The sequence below is a fragment of the Cyanistes caeruleus genome, chromosome 8 (assembly GCF_971803275.1).
Source record: "Cyanistes caeruleus chromosome 8, bCyaCae1.hap1.1, whole genome shotgun sequence".
In the NCBI taxonomy this organism is placed as follows: domain Eukaryota; kingdom Metazoa; phylum Chordata; class Aves; order Passeriformes; family Paridae; genus Cyanistes; species Cyanistes caeruleus.
Window position 1 is genome coordinate 19,896,876 of NC_141708.1, and position 19,496 is coordinate 19,916,371.

The 19,496-nt window shown below is 46.2% G+C and overlaps 2 protein-coding genes across 3 annotated transcripts in view; one reads left to right on the forward strand and one right to left on the reverse strand.

The window, feature by feature from the left end:
- TLL2 (tolloid like 2) overlaps positions 1 to 6,067 on the forward strand; it is an 85,801-nt gene extending 79,734 nt beyond the window's left edge. The window contains exons 19-22 of one of the 2 annotated variants that reach the window (XM_086899029.1): positions 589 to 802; positions 1,819 to 2,069; positions 3,267 to 3,450; positions 5,419 to 6,067. In XM_086899029.1, coding sequence (XP_086755155.1) covers positions 589 to 802; positions 1,819 to 2,069; positions 3,267 to 3,401 — 600 coding nt within the window. In that variant the 3' untranslated portion in view covers positions 3,402 to 3,450; positions 5,419 to 6,067. Of the gene's footprint in view, positions 1 to 588; positions 803 to 1,818; positions 2,070 to 3,266 lie in introns of both variants that reach the window. The other variant, XM_086899028.1, reaches the window with a different exon arrangement.
- Positions 6,068 to 8,591: 2,524 nt separating this feature from the next.
- LOC147651908 (cytochrome P450 2C19-like) lies at positions 8,592 to 14,717 on the reverse strand. Its single transcript, XM_086900955.1, has 9 exons — positions 14,500 to 14,717; positions 13,999 to 14,161; positions 13,302 to 13,451; positions 12,838 to 12,998; positions 12,275 to 12,451; positions 11,632 to 11,773; positions 11,134 to 11,321; positions 9,848 to 9,989; positions 8,592 to 9,156 (listed from the first exon to the last, which is right to left on the reverse strand). Exons 1-9 carry the CDS (start codon positions 14,677 to 14,679, stop codon positions 8,975 to 8,977), a joined length of 1,485 nt encoding a protein of 494 aa, XP_086757081.1. The 5' UTR covers positions 14,680 to 14,717; the 3' UTR covers positions 8,592 to 8,974.
- Between the last annotated feature and the right edge of the window lie 4,779 nt (positions 14,718 to 19,496).

Genomic DNA, 19,496 nt, shown 5'->3' on the forward strand with positions numbered 1-19,496 from the left:
TTGCAAAAGGGCAGAAAGTCTCAGAGGTACACAAGGCAGCTTAGAGGAGACTTCAGCAGATGACAGCTGTGGAGTATTGCCCTCTGTAAACAGATGGCATAAATGCCCTCCCACCCCTACCCCTCCTTGTGAGACACTCTGTTGGGGCCATCTACATAAAGTGGTGGCTGAGCCCCTCTGAAGGCCTGATGCAAACAGCAGGACATACCCAAAGCTGTGCTGATGGCCCATGTGTTGGGGGAAATAATCCCTGTGCTCAGGGGAAGTAATATTGCAGAAGAGCCCGTCTGATATGCTGGGCAGAATTTCCAGCTAGAAAATAAGTGTTATAAAAGGCTTGCAGTTGATAACTGCTGTCATGCACCCATGTGAGGCAGCAAGGCTGAGGCAACACAGCACACTGATATGGAATTCTAATCTTTGCCACCCTGAGATCTCTCTTGGCTGCAGGCACATTATTCTGTTTTAGTTTGTGGGGAGTGTGAGACAGATGTACCATTTGATCTGTTTCTCACTTGGCATTTCAGCCTGTGCTAAATCCCATACTCAGATTTACAGCTGTCTTAATTCTCCATATTCTTGCTCTAGACCTTCAATGAGTTTGAGATTGAGCAGCACCAAGAATGTGCCTATGACCATTTAGAAATGTATGATGGGCCCAACAGCAAGTCACCTATCCTTGGCCGCTTCTGTGGCAGCAAGAAACCAGACCCTGTAGTGGCTTCTACCAACAAGATGTTCCTCAGGTTTTACTCTGATGCTTCTGTGCAAAGGAGAGGTTTCCAGGCGAAGCACAGCACAGGTAAGCTGGTTGCCTGCCAATACCCCAGTGCCAAAAGATGTCATCAAGTCCTACTACATTTTTCACTAGGTAAAAACAGACACACCTTTCTCCTAAATAATCATAGCCTGAATTTTAAGTGGTGTACATTCAGTTCCCAGACCACTGCCAGTGCCATACCATAAATACCAGCTCCCATAATAGCTCAGAATTCTCTTGGCGTTGGACATTCCTGTCCAGGCTCTTTTGTTTAAATTGGAGGTATTTGAGCAACAATCCCTTTTGTTCCACATCAGCCATTGGAAAAGGAGGTGATGCAATTTAGCCCATATACTGGCCCACCCCCAGAACAGGTCCACATTAGATGGATTGTGGTAGAAGCAGAGCTGTGCTGTGGACAGACACAGTTTGAGCCTCCTGTCTGTGGCAGCACAGGTGGGCGTGTTGTGCCAACATTCATTTCTCTGAAATCCCTGCTACTGTAAAGAGATGAAACATGCTGGAAGTGGCCATGCACATGACACCGGTGAAGAAGCATCTTCCTCACTGGCTGCAGGAAAACTCTGCTAAAGCAGGCACATTCTGCACAAACACAGGGCTACTTTTGTGCATTGTGTGGGCAGAAAAGGATTGTTTTGGTCCCTAGTTTCTGATGTGCTTCCACTTCCTAATGACAAAATACTTGGGATCAGAAATTCATTTACAGAACAAGTACAAAGAACAAAGCAATTGGTTTCTAATACAATTTCCCAGAGTATGTGTCAAGAACTCTATCCTGCCAGTTTAAACTGATCACCTATTTCCATGTGTGTTCTGTACCAAAAAGAGGAAGTTCCTCCAAGCTCTGTGGGTCTTTGGAGTCATGGGTGACTGTAGAATTCACTGGTTTATTGTGGTTTGGTGCAGTGTTTATTTACTTTCCCTAACACCCTTCAAGCTGGAGGTCTTCTCTGCTCGTGACTGATCCAAAAGTGGGATGAGTCTTTGTTGTGAGTAAGGACTTTGAGAGACTGTTTTGTGTCCTTTTTTCCCTCCAGAGTGTGGTGGGCTCTTAAAGGCTGAAGTACAAGCTAAGGATCTGTATTCCCATGCTCAGTTTGGGGACAACAACTACCCAAGTCAAGCCAACTGTGAATGGGTGATTGTAGCTGAAGATGGTTATGGGGTGGAGCTAATATTCCAGATATTCGAGATAGAGGAGGAGGCTGACTGTGGGTACGACTACATGGAGGTTTACGATGGTTACGACAGCACTGCACCCCGTCTGGGACGCTTCTGTGGCTCAGGGGTAAGCTGTGATAGTGATGATTTCAGAGGGATTGCTGAGACTGGCAAGGAAGTATCCTCATATTGTTTTTGTAGAGGGGCAGCTGTCACAAGCTGGTACTGAGAATGCTTTGGGGCATTTGGGTTTTGCTTCTTTCCCTTCCACAGGCAATCACAGCCATTTTATCTGATGTTGTTTATCTGATGTTCCAGTGTTGGCTGGAAAATCCTTACTGGCTGACTGTCCCTTTTAGCCCAGGGCCATGTACAGCAGCACGAGACTGCCACGCTGCTGTGCCCCAGCCCTGCCATGGAAGTGTGGTTTAGATGTGGGAACTGGCTTCCAAAGGCCAGTTTCATTCCCTGCTGCTTCTTGGCTCAAGCCAAGTTATGTTGTGGCCATGCTTTGGCAAGGGTGAACGGTGAAGGGACTTAGAGCTGTGTGATGCTTGCTGCCTTTAGGATGGCATGCTGTCTCCTAAACTGTCACCTGCATCTCCATTTTCAGGAGTGATTCTAGCATGAGTAATGGTGTGTGGTTTTTGAAATCAGAGGGTCTCTGTTTGATTTCTCTAGGCCTTTAGCAATGAAATGGAGATGTTTCTTATTGAATTTAAAGAGAGGCAATCAGGGAGTAGGGTGTGTGGAAGAAGTTCTCACAAACTGGGGGAATGGTCTGGAAAATAAACAAAGGCATAGCAGCTTAGTGTGAAAAAGCTCAGGGAAGCTGGGTAGTAATCTACCTACCTGCACACTGACAGATGAAGAATGGCTGGGAAGGGGAAGCACAAGGAGATGGCAGCAGGTCACAACAGTGTGGGAAATAACCAGAATTGTTATGTAAGATAAGCACCTGAGTTATTTGAACCCTGGGATAGCCTCAGCTGCCGAACAGGTTCCAGTTTGTATTGTCTCATCTCCTGAAAAAAACAATAACAAATTAGAGTAAACCTCAAGACCGGAACAAGAATATTCAGGAAGGCCTGTGAAAAAAGTACCTGGAAGAACTGGGATTGTAGAATAGACTGGCATCAGTCTTCAAACATAAAGAGCAAAGGAATATGCTTAGGAAGGCAGATCAGGGCAGGAGGTACTGGGCATTCAAGTCTTAATGTTTACTGGCCAATCTGTCTTCACTGTGGGCTTAAACACTTGTATCATGGTGCAAACAATTATTTAGTCTTGACCACTGTGTGCTGTCTTCTCTCCTTTTCTGCAGCCTCTGGAAGAAATCTACTCTGCAGGGGATTCCATTATGATTCGATTCCATACAGATGACACTATCAACAAGAAAGGATTTCATGCCCGATACATAAGTACCAAATTTCAGGATGCATTGCACATGAGAAAATAGTTTGACTGCTCCTCACAGATACTCCCCATCTGAAGACTGAGACATTTAAGTGTGATCTTTGTCTTTTTTTTTTTAAAGTTTCTGTGCACTTGGCCAAAAGCAGTGTACAGTATTTTCTGTAACTAAAACTAAATCCAGTCTCAAAGGTTTGCCTCTGCAATTATTAGCATGACCCTTTCTTGTTAACCTACCCAGGACCAAAAAATTGGCTTTTAATCATAGCTGCCAGGGCATAAACATTGTATTTTGCACAACTTGCCATGGGGCTGAATGAAGACTGAACTTGAATTGAGAATGGCCTTCGTCTCTTGCATATCTTGTTTCTAGGTGACATTTCCCAAGCATCCACATGAGCTGTCTGAACATATTTTCTGGAGCAGGTGTTTTGGACAGACAACCAATAGGATTTTTTCAAAGGACTTTGTGAGCTACCCACTCTCCCCCACCTGCTCCAACTACTCTGTGCAATAAGAGAACAGCCAGATGGCTGTGCCTGCATCACTCTTTCTGTCCTCTCTGTTATTGTCTTTCTTATTGTTGAGTGGAGAGCAAGGCAGGGGACAGGGACAGCCCTCTTTAGGGCTCCTAGCTATTTGGATTCCACTGAAGGAGAAGGACCCAGTGTTTGGTTTGTAGTAATTGTCATGGATTATGTTGAATGGAAGTACTTCAATGCAGTGCCCCAGGGAAGGGTGGTGGCTGACACGGAAATGCTGTGGTGGGATGCAAGGCATTACTGTGTCATGGTGGCAAAGCTTAGTAACAGGAGTGCTGACAGGATGCTCCAGTTACACCACCGTGCAAACCAGCTCAGAGGGCTGTGGCAGCAGTCCAGGCCCTATCTTAAATAAGGAATCTCTCCTCACTCCACCCATGCCTGCTTTCTCAGCCTTCTTTGCGTCGCTTCCTTTCCTTACTACCACTTCCCTGTGAGCCCTTCTCCCCAGGGCTCCCTAACACAACCTAGGGGTGCTCTGCAACTTTAGCTGGCCAGAACATCTCACTGAAGGAAACACTGGGCCCGGGGGAGTCAGAGTGTCCCTGAGGCAGAGGGACTCAGGCCATGCTACAGGTCAGCTTTGGTGATCTCTGGGAACCTTTCAAACGTGTGCAAGCTGCAGGCATGGGGCTAGGAATGGAAGAGTTCTTCTGGTTTCTGCTTCCTCTCTGTTTCTCACTGGTGCATGGCCCAGTCTCTTAACTTCATGGCAAGGGTGCAAGTGAGATGGTGATTGACTTAGGCTCAGAGATGTTCTTGTTTTGCTTGTGAAAGCTACCCAGCCACAGGCTTGAAGATTTAACAGGTAGTTTGGTGCTTCTTTCAGAAAAAAAATAAGGAAAAGTGTTTTAGGAGAACCACTGTAACTGAGCAGTTGACATGGGAGGAAAAAAAATATTTTATTTTGAATGTTTCATTAAGGCACTCATGGGCAATTATGAGCTAAAAGCTGAGGTATGTTAGCTTTAATAAAGTATTTATAATCTAAGGATTACTATGTTTACATAACCATTGTGCTGTCAGGCTTTGGAGTGGCACCTCCTCTCTTGTGTATGATTGTGGAGAAGTGTGGGGCCAGTGCCACTGTCCAGCACAAACAACATTCCTGGAGAATAAGGGCGTTTTCAGATGGATAATAAATAGACCCAGCCCTCTCCAGAAATCCATGAATAGAATATGGTCCAAGTATTGTGAATACTAGGAGAAGCAAATGCATGAAATTTTTTTCTTGCTTAGAACAAGAAAAGTAAAGTAATTTATACACAGACACACACAGAGGATTATATGTATATAAAATGTGCATGTAGAAGACCAGTAGTCAAAGCCTTAATAAGTGTAATGTGAACAATACTGTACTGTTGACTATAGCTTTATTGCAGGCTGCATAAAATGATATTTTTTCTGGTTTGATTTTTGGTTTTGGTTTGTTTTATTTCAGCTCTGCTTTGTTTCTTCTTTTCAAATTTTGTGGTCTTTTTATAGGCAAGACCTCTGATCTCAAGCTGTTTGACCATGCAGGTCTTGGGAAGTGAGCTCTGCTAGATGGGGTGTGCGTTTGTCCTTCTCTTCCTTGCTCCAGTTGAAGCAAAATTACAGTGGCTCAGGTCTGGAAATAAAAGTGTGGCATCAATCCCTGTTCAACAGAAGCAAAGTTTCAGATGACAAGCAGCAGTTCAAGTTTTCTGACCTTTCAGTGGCAGCAATGGCTCTAGGGAAAAGTGACTGTAGCAGGTTCCCATGTACTTTAATATCTTTATTCCATGTTCTGGTAATTTCCCATCCACCCCAGACTGGTTTGATGCAGATGCTTGCAATGTGGTTTGACAGATCTACTACACTTGTTAATGTTCATCCAGGTGTCTTTTGTGACAGTGTGTTCACAAATGTTGTACTGTGCATTCCAACCAATGATCTACGTAGAATATTTCTGCTGTACTGACTGGAATTAACAGTCAATAATTCTAAATGAGTGAAATTTTCTTAAGAAAAAAAATGTCAGATCCTCTGATGTGTGAATGTGTATTCTGGTCTTTGTGTGGTTTTACATTTCACTAACTAAAATAATTTTTAGAGAGGGAAAAAAAGAGGAGGGTGTGGGAACAATCACAAATGTACCTGTGCCCAGAACAAATCTCTGCATTCATTAAAGACTCTGGATTCAGCTGCACATTCCGTTGTATGGATGCATTTTCCACTTCTTCAAGGGGAGGAAATTTCTCATTACATTCCTTGTTCTGCCAGCTGTTGTTTGTGTCTACTGCTGATACCAGGAGGGAACTTTCCCGTGGGCCTTCAGGTCCGTATTGGCCATTGCAATCAAGGGAGCATTTAGAAAGTGGGGCAGAGAAAGAAGTTGGCCAGCCAAAGGGCTACATTGTTCCATGTGTTGCTCACACTTTAGGGGCTGAGTAGCAGGTCTGCAGTGAAAAATATCAGGGATCTGAGAATTAGTCCCTAAGTATTTTTCAAAGGGCTAGCTCATTTGCTACACTACAGCCTATGGCCTTCAGCAGCAGGTCCCAAAGACCCAGAGATGTGAAACTCCTGTGTGAAGGACAGCAGGATGAGGCAGATGTTCCGTACTGCAAAGTTTCAGTCCACATTCCGTGGAAGCAAAATGCTGCTAAGGTAGCACCTAAAATACTTTTCCTCCTCTTTCTCTCCACTGCTTGATGTCTACCCTGCTTGCTAAGGACCATGTCTGTGTTCTTTCCTCAAGACACACCTAGTTCATTTATGTCCCACCACCCAGAACAGTTGCTGTGGTGTTTGTCACAGCTACCCAAACCTTCACGGTATCTGAATTTCCTCCCAGCTGTCCCCAAAGGCAAAGCAACAATGGAGTTGAAGTAAGGAAGAAGCATCCCCATGTAGCCTCCTGCACCAGAGTACCATGGCACAGTATGACCCAGTGGCACAACTTACTTCAGACAAAGAATGATGCCTCAGACCAGACAAGCTCATTGGTCTCAGCATCAAGCCAGTCGAAATCTTCCACTTTGTCCTGGCATTTCCAGCAAATGCTCTGGCAGATGAGGTGGTGGCCTTAGAAAGTGAAAGCAGGATTCCCCTCTGTGCCTCATTTTAAATGTGCTCTTAGAGCCAGAAGCTGCCTTATTTGCCCTAGAGCTGGTAAAAAAAGAGATGGAGGCTCCAGTGCCCTGAAACCCAACTTCCCATGTGTATGCCAGAGCCTGGATGTGCTGGGAGCCAGCCAGCTTGTCTGAGTCAGCCCAAGAGAAATTCCATCATCTCTTCGCTTTGCAGGTCCCACATGTTTTAGCAGGAAGAGCAGCTTATCATAAGAGGAGCAGTAATCCTGACACTGGGCAGTCTGCTGTTACTGCATACAGGAATTTTTCATGGAGAAGCATGAAGTGGCAAGTGGGAGTTGGGTTTACTTAGGATGTGTTGAATATTATCCCAGATATTATCCCCTGTGTGGTTATTTATCTCCTGTTTAGTAGTAGGAGAACATTTTCTCACTACCCTGTGCTTCTCATGCAGTTGTTTGTGAATTATTGATAGATGTTGTTTGTCACAGTTTTGTTCATTGCCTCAGATGAATCAGCATCCCGGTGGGCAGGAAGGACGTGAATACGAATCATCCCCTCCAAGACCTCCAGATGTAAACCTTTTTTTAACTTGTTCTCAACAAAGCATACGTGCTGCTGAGTTGCAGGACTGTCTCTAAGGGGGCAGCCTTAGACTAATGGAATCCTCAAGGTAATCTCCTCCCCATTGTGCCTGGGTCTCATACATGTCTGCTGGTTGTGCCTGCACGTCTGTGCATTTGATGCAAACCCAGATGAGCAGTCAGCAATGGTTTGCCATTGTTTTAGAGTACACAAACTTTACAGCTGCAGTCTTCCTGGGAAAAAATGGAGGGACAAGGAGGGGTGGACCTGAGATGTGGGCAAATACACTATTTCCATCAAAATAATACTAAACATCTCCAAAGGGAGGTGGGAATTCTTGCACACTGCATTCTTGGCAGTACTCACATGGTCTCTGAGTACCTTGAGACAACCAATGTCAGAACTTATATTTTGCCACTAGGGCTTCTATATGACCATGACGCAGGGGGCAACAAGTATCAATGTAAGTGAAGATGAAGACAAACACAACAAACTGAGCATCCAAACACAACCAAAGGCCACAGGAACAAAGAAGCCCAGAAGAAAGTCATCTGTGGTGGAACATTTTTACGAAAACCATCTGGCCTCTTACTGAGAGAAGAGCACCAAATTGTAGCTGGGGCCAGAAATAAGAGACACTACCCTTTTCCTAAGTTAATAAAATTTAATAAAGAGCATCTAAATGCCTGAAGTGATACTAATGGTAGAAAAGCAGTGCCAGAGAGTTGGTTGCAGTATCCAGTGCTCAGCTAAGTGATCTCCTTGCACCAGCCTGCAAAAAGGCATGAATGCATTCTTTTCATTTGCAGACAGGCTGCAGGGCACCCTTCCCCTCCAGCACTGAGCCTTCTGGACTGGTGGTGTGCTGTGACTGCTCTGGAGCTCCTTGTAGGCAGCAGCAGTGAGCACAGTGGATGACACAGGCAGGATCCTTGCCCAGGAGGGACAGCCCTTCCCACACAGGGTGCTGGCCACAGGCGCTGCAGACCTAATGTGCAGTGCAGCAGCAGATGGGGGCACTGCCCCAAGCCAAATTAAATAACAGCTCAAATCTTCCTAAATAGATTTTTGTTTATTGGATCATGAATGTACACACATGCAGCACTGTCCATTTGCAAAGCATGGTCTCCACGTGCTGTGGGAGCAGCCACAGGAGCTGTGTTGGTGAGAAAACCAGCTGTTTGACACAGCCACTGTGCTCAATGATGCTGAGCATCGGTGCAAGAGGCTGCAGTATCACCCAGGGCCTCCTGTGGTGTGGTGGAGCTCTGGGAGGTTTCAGGGGTCTCTACTTTGTGCATGTAATCCAAACCTGTGTTTGGACTGCCTTCCTGAAGGCCTAGGAAAGGTGGGCCAGTGCTCCTGCTGTTGATTTTCATAAAGAGGATGCAAAGGAATAGCCAGTTTCAGGACACTGGAGAGTGGCTCAGTGCTTTTCAGCGGGGGACAGCGCAGAGCTGGTAGGCAGGAGGTACATTGGCTGTCCCACTCAGAGTCGGGGTTATGTTGAGCTCCTGGGGGTTGACAGCAGACTTCAAAGTAAAGTTCTGCAAGATGGTGGCTATCAGCAAGAATATCTCCATTCGTGCCAAGCCCTCTCCAGGGCATATTCGTTTTCCTGAAAGTGAAAGCAGAAAATAGAACTCAGTGGGTGTTTCTGAGTAGACCAGAGTTTGGACTGAGCAGCTGTGTTGCACAGCCCAGTTTACTACACACAGCCAGAGCAGTGAGATGGCTGTCAGGGTTACCGAGGACATTTTCAAGAGAAGAAGCTGTTGGCAAAAGACCCTTGACCGTTTGGATGGGTGTGTGAAGGAAGAACAGGAGCAGGAGATGGCTTAACCATGGAGGGAACATCACGGGACTCAAGATGAGAGAGAGCAGGGTGGCATAATGCACAGGTGAGAAAGTGGAAGGTTGGGCCTATTGGTAGCTGAATGGTTGTGTGTGGCCTAAGAGGTACTTAAAGGGTTCTGTGGAAAAGTGGAGCTACCTCAAAAAGATTTGTCCAGGACAACTTGGGTGGTTGTGTAGGAAGGTGACAGGTATTGTAGACAGTGACAGGGGGTCCCATTCACATCATTGCACTGTCAGGTCCTAGTAGGAGATTTGAGAAGCTGACAGGCCTGTAGAAGATGGGAGATGCCCCTGGAGACGGGAGCAGCGGGGAGGAGTTATCCAGAGAGCAGTGAGCCCCAAGGAAGCGCCAGTGGGACTGTGTTGGGAAGAGGCAGTTGTGTGTTGCAGGGAAGGGCAGGGCAGGCACCAGAGGAGGAGGCTGACAGGAAAAGAGCAAACCTGTGCTTTACCTGCTGAGAAAGGCATGAAGAAGTCGCTCTTCCTAAAGCTGCCATTCTTGTTCAAGAAATGTTCAGGATTGAACTCATGTGGGTTTGGAAACTCTTTACTGTCATGAAGGACAGAAGTGAGGACAGGGAAAATCGTGGTGCCCTGAAGTAGCACAAGAAGAACAGAACATGAAAGGCAGGCAAATTAGATCACTCAATCTGCTTGCCTGCCAAGCTGAGACTGTGCTGCCCTATATAACCCTACCAGTGCCTTTGGTTTCCTTTTGGGACCCTTCTTTAGAGGAGGCAGCTTTAGGGAGACCCCATTGAATGTCACAGCAGTTATTGATCTTCCTGAATTCTCCCTCTCATCTCCAGAACATTCATCCTCACTTTCCTCTGGTCATCTGGGGACACCCCACCTGATTCTTTTTTCTTGGTGTTTCACAATAATGACCTTGTAGATGCACCATATCCTTATTTTTTTCTACAAGTCCAAAATATCAAAAGCACAAAAGGTTGTGGAAAAGAAGCTTCTGTTGAATTCCCCTCTCATCCCAAATTTCTCCTGCCACAATCCTCGACCTGCCCACTCCCTGGCCAGCTGTTAACAGGGGCTGGGGTATCAGCAGTGACAGCACAAGAGTTCTCTGCTGGTAACTGAGCAGTTCTCTGGGTGCTGCCTTATGATTTTACACAGACAGCTGGAAACCACACCACCAGCAGCCCATGTACTGCTGTTTCCCAGCTGCCCACAGTCACTCAGAAGGGCAATGAGCTCTGCTGCAACAGGCCAGACCGAGCCGTGGGCTGCTCTAGCCCACCAGCCCACCTGTGGCAGTGGCCAGCAGAGACTGCCTCAGGAAGCCTGCTAGAACAGAGCAAACAGGTTTGGCATGTTCCATTCAATGCAAACATACCCTACAGCATTTTGTGGCTCAGGGGCTTTCTGTGCTCAGTAAGCAGCAACTGACTTTGCTCCCAAGCATGTGCATAATCCTGGATGGTGGTGAGCAGCTGCTCAACTTTGCTGCCTTTTGTGTGCAGAATGACTGCTCTGGGTGTTTGTGAACCCACTGTGCTTCTGCAAATAGGTAAAGCTGCAGAGCAAGGGAACAAAGTGTTGGTCAGAGCTCCTCTTCTAGTCTTGGCCTATGGAGCATCAACAAGGGAGTGCAAGTGAGCTACAGCTGCCTGAGGATAAAACCCTCACAAAGGGCTGCGTGAAAGCAAGGTCAGGCCACAACAATTCTGACTTGTGGCTTGTAACTGACAGCCCAAGAGCTGCTGAACTTGAGGGAGCTGACCTTAGGAATGACGTAGTCTCTGAAGCTGGTGTCTTTGGTCACAGTGTGAGGGAGAGACAGGGGGACAAGAGAGATGAAGCGCTGGATTTCATGGACCACGGCATCTGTATAGGGCATCTGGGTCCGGTCAGCCACACAAGGTTTTCTTGATCGTCCTACTACCTGGTCAATCTCTTCTTGAACTTTCTCTGTCATGAGAGGCAGAAACCATCAAATGGGTAAACAATATCAAACCTATTTAAATAGGTTGCTCTAAGCTGTTTGCAAATCACAGAAGGCAGAAGCATTAAGTTGGTTTTGATGTTGACTGGAACACAGCTCCACTGCTGCCCATGCAAAGAAAGTTCTCCTATTGCTTTGACTAAATAAAGATGTGGACACAGTCAGGTCCCAGAGAGAGAGAGAGACACAAGGGGAAAATGTGGGAGAAGGATGTGGTGTTAGTCATGTGCCCAGCCCAGGGAAATAGCCAGTAAGGAGAAGGTCACAAACTGGTACCTTGTATCTTTGGATATTTGAGAAGAAGCAGAAGCCCATATCGTACAGTGGTGCTTGTTGTCTCAGTTCCAGCAAGGAATAAGTCGAAGGTGCTTGTTATCAGGTTCTTCATGTGGAAACTGGAATTGGGATGATCTTTCTCCTAAGGAAAAGGTTTTGTTTTTTCTCTGATTGAGCTGAGAAGAGTGGCCTTTTCTCATGTTTTCCCAGCCCTGCCTTTTCTCCTAGAGCTGTTTCTCTGCTAAGGTGCAGCAGCCATCTGGAATGTTGCAATGCTACCTCGAGCAGTGAACTCAATACCAGCCTTCTTTTAGGCTGTACACTGAATGGCACTCCACTGCTTGTTTGCTGTGCCAAATGCTTTCCAGTGAAAGAACTGCAAGACCAGACTGAAAAAGTCCCTGTGTTTTTGTGAAAGCAGAGGAAGCTCTCCCTCTCAGAACAGCTGCAGCGAGTGGTGGCTGGTGAGCATGCAGACCCAGAGCTATAGGCAATAATACAGGCAATATCTGGGGTATTGTTGCTGATTTCCCATTGCACAGCTGACTGGGAAGGGGTCATCCCAATGTCTGTGTTCCTCATGAGAGGGAAGGACTCAACATAGGTGTGTTTGGGGAGAAGCTGGGCCCATCTGTCTCCTTACCTCCTGCATTTTGCAGAGGAAACAGTCGATGAAATCCTGCGGGGAATTGGGATCTAGGCAGGCTTGGTGCAACTTCACCTCCTCTGCTACAAAGGCTTTTAGAGAATCAAATTCTGCAAATATATTGTTGTGTGGACCAGGCAGGTAATCCAGGATATTTGAGAACATCTGGTAGAGCTGTAAGGAACGAAACAGGAAGGTCCCTAGTACAACATTTGCCCCATCCTTTGATATTAGCCAAAAGCCCAGGAAAACCACAACCCTGCCCACTGAGCCAAGCAGAAGGAGTGTGATGCTGGGCAGTCTGGCAGGGCTTGCTTAGTAGTAGTAGTAGCAGTAGGAGCCTTAGAAGTGGAGAAGGGTGTCTGGACTATTGGGAAGCTGCACTTAGCTGGCAAAGCCAACTCCAGCTTTGGTGAGGGAGTTTCTTGCTCTTGAATGAAATGCCTTCAGTGCAGCAGATCAGAGTCCTAATTAGAAGATTGAAATGGAATTCCATTGGGAGGGAGGGGTCCTGCTCCCCTGGGAGAATGTTGCCACTGTGAACTGCCTACTGAAAATACCTGTCCCCAGCGGGAGTTCGTCATCTCAAAGATGTTGTTCATGTTCTTCATCAGAGCCAGGAACTTCTTGTCCTTGTAATCATATCGCTTCCCAAAGACAATGGAGCATATGACATTGGAGACAACACAGCTCAGCATGTTGGTTGGGTCAAAAGGTGTTCCTGTGATTGCAGAAAAGTTACAGACTATAAAAAATGCCCATGAAATGTTGTATATCTACTAATGGCTACTGTGGGTAATCTGAACTCTGGTTATCAGTGGAAATATCAGATCAGTCTCTGAGTGACACAGAAGGGTCCTCCAAAGAGAATAGAACATGACCTCAAAATTGCTACAGCTTTGAGATAAAGGGTAGCTGGTGCATGGACCAAATCCATAGGAACTTCATTCCTTGCTAAAGATGTGAGCTCCCCTAATACAGCCTATTATTTTCAAACATAAAATATATTAAAAATGGACTGTACCCTTTGTTTTGTTGATCTCTTCCAGCAAGTAGTCAGATTCCTCCTGTATCCTCTCTTCAATGCTCCTCTTCCCCATTCCAAAGTTCCGCAGAGTGGTGAGAGAAAAACGCCGGACTTGTAACCATGGCTCATTGTTGCTAAAAATAATCCCTGCGGAGGAAGAAGGAAGAGAGGGACTTGTCACCATGGCTCATTGTTGCTAAAAGCAATCCCTGCAGAGGAAGAAGGAAGAGGGAAGACCTGTCTTGGGCATGCTGGATGTGAGATGAGCAGTGGCTTATGGTGACAGTGAATCCTGTCCCTGGAGAGCACTGACATGGCAGTGTCACAGCGTACTGTGGTTTGGAGGTTTGTAGTCCAACTGCCTGCTTTTGGCCTTCACTATATGCCAAACATCCTTGTGAATAATTCATCACTAACCCACACACAATTGCCCTTGTTACAGCTGGTGCTTGCTGCCCCTTGCCATTTCCCTGCCCAGCTTTGAGAACAACCTGGCTCCCCTTCTCTGCTACCTCTCACCCTTTGAAGTGATGGAAGTCAGCAATTACTGCTCTCTCTGGCTTTCCCCTCTCCAGGTGGGTTGCACCCACCCCTTACTGCTTTCCCTCATGCAAGGTACACTCCAGCTCTAATCTGCTGAAACATTCTTAGCCCTTCCCTTCGCCTTCAGCAGCAGCTCAGACAGCAGCCATACCTAATCCATTGTTAGCCCTGTCTCCAATTGGCATGTGTCCTCTGGCAGCAAACTCGTCTGCGCGATCAACCAAGGCTTCTTTTACCACATCATGACCGTGCAGCACCACCACTGGGTCAGAGCCCAGGTGTACTGTGAACACTGGTCCATACTCTTCACTGAGCTGTAAAAATGCAAGAGAGAACATGGCCATGGAGCAAATAGTGAGGAAGAGTGGGAAAGTCTCCTTGCTGGTGCCTCCCACAGCAGGCAGTTAGCCTCACACATTGGTAACATCAAGATTTGGTTCTCTCGTGATAAATGTGGCTGTGGAGATGGCTCCCACTTATCAGGCCCTGAAGAACATGGCAAGAGCAATGAAGGAAAGCAGCTGCAATCCCCATGACTTTTCTGCTCCTCTGGAATTGCAAGTCATTGAGTCATAGCCACAAGCTGACCTGGTGCACAAGTCCCACACATTTCTCACCCACCGCAGAAAGAGAGAAGAAGAAGTGGCCTTACCTTCTCAAGGGTTTTGGCCAAGTTACTTGGTTTCACCTGCAGCAGGTTACCTATGATGGGAAGGGGAGCTGGTCCTGGAGGCATCTTCCCCTTTCCAGACCTTCCTTTCCATGCTGCAAAGGAGAGCAGGCAAGCAATGCAAACCAGGAGGACAACGGTGACTCCTCCCAGGAGCTCCATTTGCTTCTGTGGCTCAGGAGGGAGTGACTGGCTGTCAGATTGTGAGTTTATATACCGAAGGTCTGTGTTAGCTCAAGATCAGATTTTGGATCACATGGCTGAGTCAGTCAGTGTTACTAGTCAATCATTTGTTAGATCGCCCTGTGTTATGAAACTAAGACTTTTATTGGTATTAATTATTCATTGAAGACACACCTTATCTCAAACAACTACAGATGCCAACAGAGATTAGGATATCTGTAATATCTGTGTTCCTAAAACTTGTTTTACCTAGAGTTTACTGTTACAGAGATCATGCGAGGGGCACACTCTCCTACTGAGGTGCTCACAGATATTCACTGCCACAAGAGCACCTTCCAAGTACTTCAGTGACATTTGGGTTTTCTGTTCTTCAGGATTGATTGTGCAAGCCCTCAGTGGTGTGAGCCATCGTTCATTGTTCCTGAAATCTTCCTGACATTATTAGTAAAGTTCATACTGTGTGTGATTTGCCAAAGGACCTGCAATTGTGTTTTCCCCAGTGCACAGCAATAGCCTCAGCCTCTCTCCCTAGGGGTGTCTGGCCTCACAAGGGAGGAAAGTATAAAATCTCTATCTAGCAAGGCCAGAAAGGTCTCCAGACATGACAATAGACAAGAAAGGTCTTGCTGGGTGAGACAAAATGAAGATGTAAGAAAAGGGGACGAGACCTTGAGACTCTGACCTCTTCAAGGTCTCCTAGAGGAGAAAAAGAGAAAAACAGTCAGAGAAGAGAGAAATCCAGAACTTGAGAGAGTCTCTGTGAAATGGCTTCCCAAGCTGGGACAAAGCTGCCCTTGTCCAAGGCTGGGTATAGACCATTGCAACCTGGCAACTGGTCCTTGCTCTTACCAAAGAAGCTCATCTAACCCACAGCTGGAAGCTGCCATGCACAGGTTCTTATTTTGTTGATGTCTGACTCCACCCTGAGGAGCTAGTGCCCTGGAAGTTCCCTAGGTGCTCTGGGAGACAGCAGAGCATGTCCGGTGTGTTGCAAGGGCTTTAAAAAAGCGCTGGGGACTTCCTGCCCAAGGTTACTCCGGGCCAGTGGACCAGCGGGGTCCCAAGAGCAGTGGCAATGGCTGGTAGAAACAACCCTCAGGGCTGTGCTCAGCTTGTTCAGTCTGGCCTTAACCCTCCTTCTCTCCTGAACTTTGACACATTTGCAGGAAAAACTGATCAGAAGGTGTGGCAAGGATAGGGGATGTGGGACTTGGTGGGAATTAGCAAGTGGCCTGGGTGAACTGAGTGGTTCCTTGGAGCGTGCAGTGTTTGCTGTACAGGAGTGTATTGATGTGAGTTCCCTTCTACTCAGAGGAGCTAGTGAAGGTATCCACCCCTTGCAAAAGTTTTTATACCTTCCCTACAGAGGGGAGTTCTAAGTCATTGTTGTCCTCTTGGATAGATGCAATAATTTTCTTGTTGTTCTCTTTAAATCTCATTTTACTTCTTAGAGAGCCATACTCAAATACTTTGGTGGAAAAACTGAATTGCCAACAACTTTTTGCTAGTTGCTGATCTGCTGGCCAAATTTCTACATCATCTCAGATGCAATTGGGGCAGTTCATGGAAGTTCACGTAGGTTCATGGACTTGCATCTACTGAAAGGGAGGTTCATGAGAGTTTGCACTGCCACATGAAGTAGCTGCCAGCTACCAGGGTTCATGACGTCACCAACTTGTCTACAAAGTTCCCTTGTTCCCATGACACTCATTGATCAGACTAGAGGTCCATAGAGATGTTTTCTTCGCCAGCCTTTGTTCTCTGCATGTCCTTCCTGTCCGTGGTGGTCTTGGGTGCTATCTGAACTGGTGCTTACTGCTGGGTCACTGTAATGCATGAATGTTGCTAAAGGACACAAAATGATTCACACAAACTCCTCTCAGTGTCAGAACAGAAAAGGTAACCTTTGTTCTCTGACTCCAGTGTTTATAGATTCTCAGCAATGACCAGGGATTGGATAATTAAGTTACCACCTTCCCAAGCACACTGGTCATGTAAAACTTCCATCAAAAGACGTTTCTTAGAAGGCATGTGATAAACAACTTACGTTTATAGAACTTCCATGGGAAACTAACTAAACTATGATAGCATTATCAGAAGGTTTTAATTTTCAGGGAGACATCTCACCCTTTCTCTTTTAAAATAGAAAAAGAAAAAAGAAAAATGGACAATATTCTGAACAATCAAAAAGGATAATAAACAATGTTCTAAACAATCAGAAGGCTCTAGTTTCTGGATAATATCTCACCTTTTCTCCATTACAAAAAACAAAATGAAAATTTTTTCACTGTCTGTTTGTGGAGGGGCGATCAGGGTGATCACTCACATAGTTGGCATCTGAGTCATCATCCGATGGCCCATCCATTTGATGATTTTGAATTTGGTCACAGTCTCCAACCTGCCTGTCAGCTGGATTTTCCTTTCTGGTTACAGGTCAGGACGAACACGCTTTGCAGGTACCCAGCGTACCCACGCCCCGAAGCAATAAGGTCATAGGGACCTTCCAATGATCTATGTAGAATATTTCTGCTGTACTGACTGGAATTAACAGTCAATAATTCTAAATGAGTGAAATTTTTTTAAGGAAAAAAAATGTCAGATCCTCTGATGTGTGAATGTGTATTCTGGTCTTTGTGTGGTTTTACAGTTCACTAACTAAAATAATTTTTAGAGAGGGGGAAGAAGAGGGTGTGGGAACAATCACAAATGTACCTGTGCCCAGAACAAATCTCTGCATTCATTAAAGACTCTGGATTCAGCTGCACATTCCGTTGTATGGATGCATTTTCCACTTCTTCAAGGGGAGGAAATTTCTCATTACATTCCTTGTTCTGCCAGCTGTTGTTTGTGTCTACTGCTGATACCAGGAGGGAACTTTCCCGTGGGCCTTCAGGTCCGTATTGGCCATTGCAATCAAGGGAGCATTTAGAAAGTGGGGCAGAGAAAGAAGTTGGCCAGCCAAAGGGCTACACTGTTCCATGTGTTGCTCACACTTTAGGGGCTGAGTAGCAGGTCTGCAGTGAAAAATATCAGGGATCTGAGAATTAGTCCCTAAGTATTTTTCAAAGGGCTAGCTCATTTGCTACACTACAGCCTATGGCCTTCAGCAGCAGGTCCCAAAGACCCAGAGATGTGAAACTCCTGTGTGAAGGACAGCAGGATGAGGCAGATGTTCCGTACTGCAAAGTTTCAGTCCACATTCCGTGGAAGCAAAATGCTGCTAAGGTAGCACCTAAAATGCTTTTCTTCCTCTTTCTCTCCACTGCTTGATGTCTACCCTGCTTGCTAAGGACCATGTCTGTGTTCTTTCCTCAAGACACACCTAGTTCATTTATGTCCCACCACCCAGAACAGTTGCTGTGGTGTTTGTCACAGCTACCCAAACCTTCACGGTGTCTGAATTTCCTCCCAGCTGTCCCCAAAGGCAAAGCAACAATGGAGTTGAAGTAAGGAAGAAGCATCCCCATGTAGCCTCCTGCACCAGAGTACCATGGCACAGTATGACCCAGTGGCACAACTTACTTCAGACAAAGAATGATGCCTCAGACCAGACAAGCTCATTGGTCTCAGCATCAAGCCAGTCGAAATCTTCCACTTTGTCCTGGCATTTCCAGCAAATGCTCTGGCAGATGAGGTGGTGGCCTTAGAAAGTGAAAGCAGGATTCCCCTCTGTGCCTCATTTTAAATGTGCTCTTAGAGCCAGAAGCTGCCTTATTTGCCCTAGAGCTGGTAAAAAAGAGATGGAGGCTCCAGTGCCCTGAAACCCAACTTCCCATGTGTATGCCAGAGCCTGGATGTGCTGGGAGCCAGCCAGCTTGTCTGAGTCAGCCCAAGAGAAATTCCATCATCTCTTCACTTTGCAGGTCCCACATTTTTTAGCAGGAAGAGCAGCTTATCATAAGAGGAGCAGTAACCCTGACACTGGGCAGTCTGCTGTTACTGCATACAGGAATTTTTCATGGAGAAGCATGAAGTGGCAAGTGGGAGTTGGGTTTACTTAGGATGTGTTGAATATTATCCCAGATATTATCCCCTGTGTGGTTATTTATCCCCTGTTTAGTAGTAGGAGAGTATTTTCTCACTGCCCTGTGCTTCTCATGCAGTTGTTTGTGAATTATTGATAGATGTTGTTTGTCACAGTTTTGTTCATTGCCTCAGATGAATCAGCATCCCGGTGGGCAGGAAGGACGTGAATACGAATCATCCCCTCCAAGACCTCCAGATGTAAACCTTTTTTTAACTTGTTCTCAACAAAGCATACGTGCTGCTGAGTTGCAGGACTGTCTCTAAGGGGGCAGCCTTAGACTAATGGAATCCTCAAGGTAATCTCCTCCCCATTGTGCCTGGGTCTCATACATGTCTGCTGGTTGTGCCTGCACGTCTGTGCATTTGATGCAAACCCAGATGAGCAGTCAGCAATGGTTTGCCATTGTTTTAGAGTACACAAACTTTACAGCTGCAGTCTTCCTGGGAAAAAATGGAGGGACAAGGAGGGGTGGACCTGAGATGTGGGCAAATACACTATTTCCATCAAAATAATACTAAACATCTCCAAAGGGAGGTGGGAATTCTTGCACACTGCATTCTTGGCAGTACTCACATGGTCTCTGAGTACCTTGAGACAACCAATGTCAGAACTTATATTTTGCCACTAGGGCTTCTATATGACCATGACGCAGGGGGCAACAAGTATCAATGTAAGTGAAGATGAAGACAAACACAACAAACTGAGCATCCAAACACAACCAAAGGCCACAGGAACAAAGAAGCCCAGAAGAAAGTCATCTGGGGTGGAA

What these genes read in the sequence shown, in the direction of transcription:
- LOC147651908 (XM_086900955.1), bottom strand. Translation starts at nt 14,679, where the DNA reads ATGGAGCTCCTGGGAGGAGTCACCGTTGTCCTCCTGGTTTGCATTGCT. An exon ending in TCCTCTGCAAAATGCAGGAG is followed by an intron (nt 11,774 to 12,274) that starts GTAAGGAGACAG and finishes CCTTTTCCTTAG; the next exon opens with GAGAAAGATCATCCCAATTC. An exon ending in CTTCATGCCTTTCTCAGCAG is followed by an intron (nt 9,157 to 9,847) that starts GTAAAGCACAGG and finishes TTTCACTTTCAG; the next exon opens with GAAAACGAATATGCCCTGGA.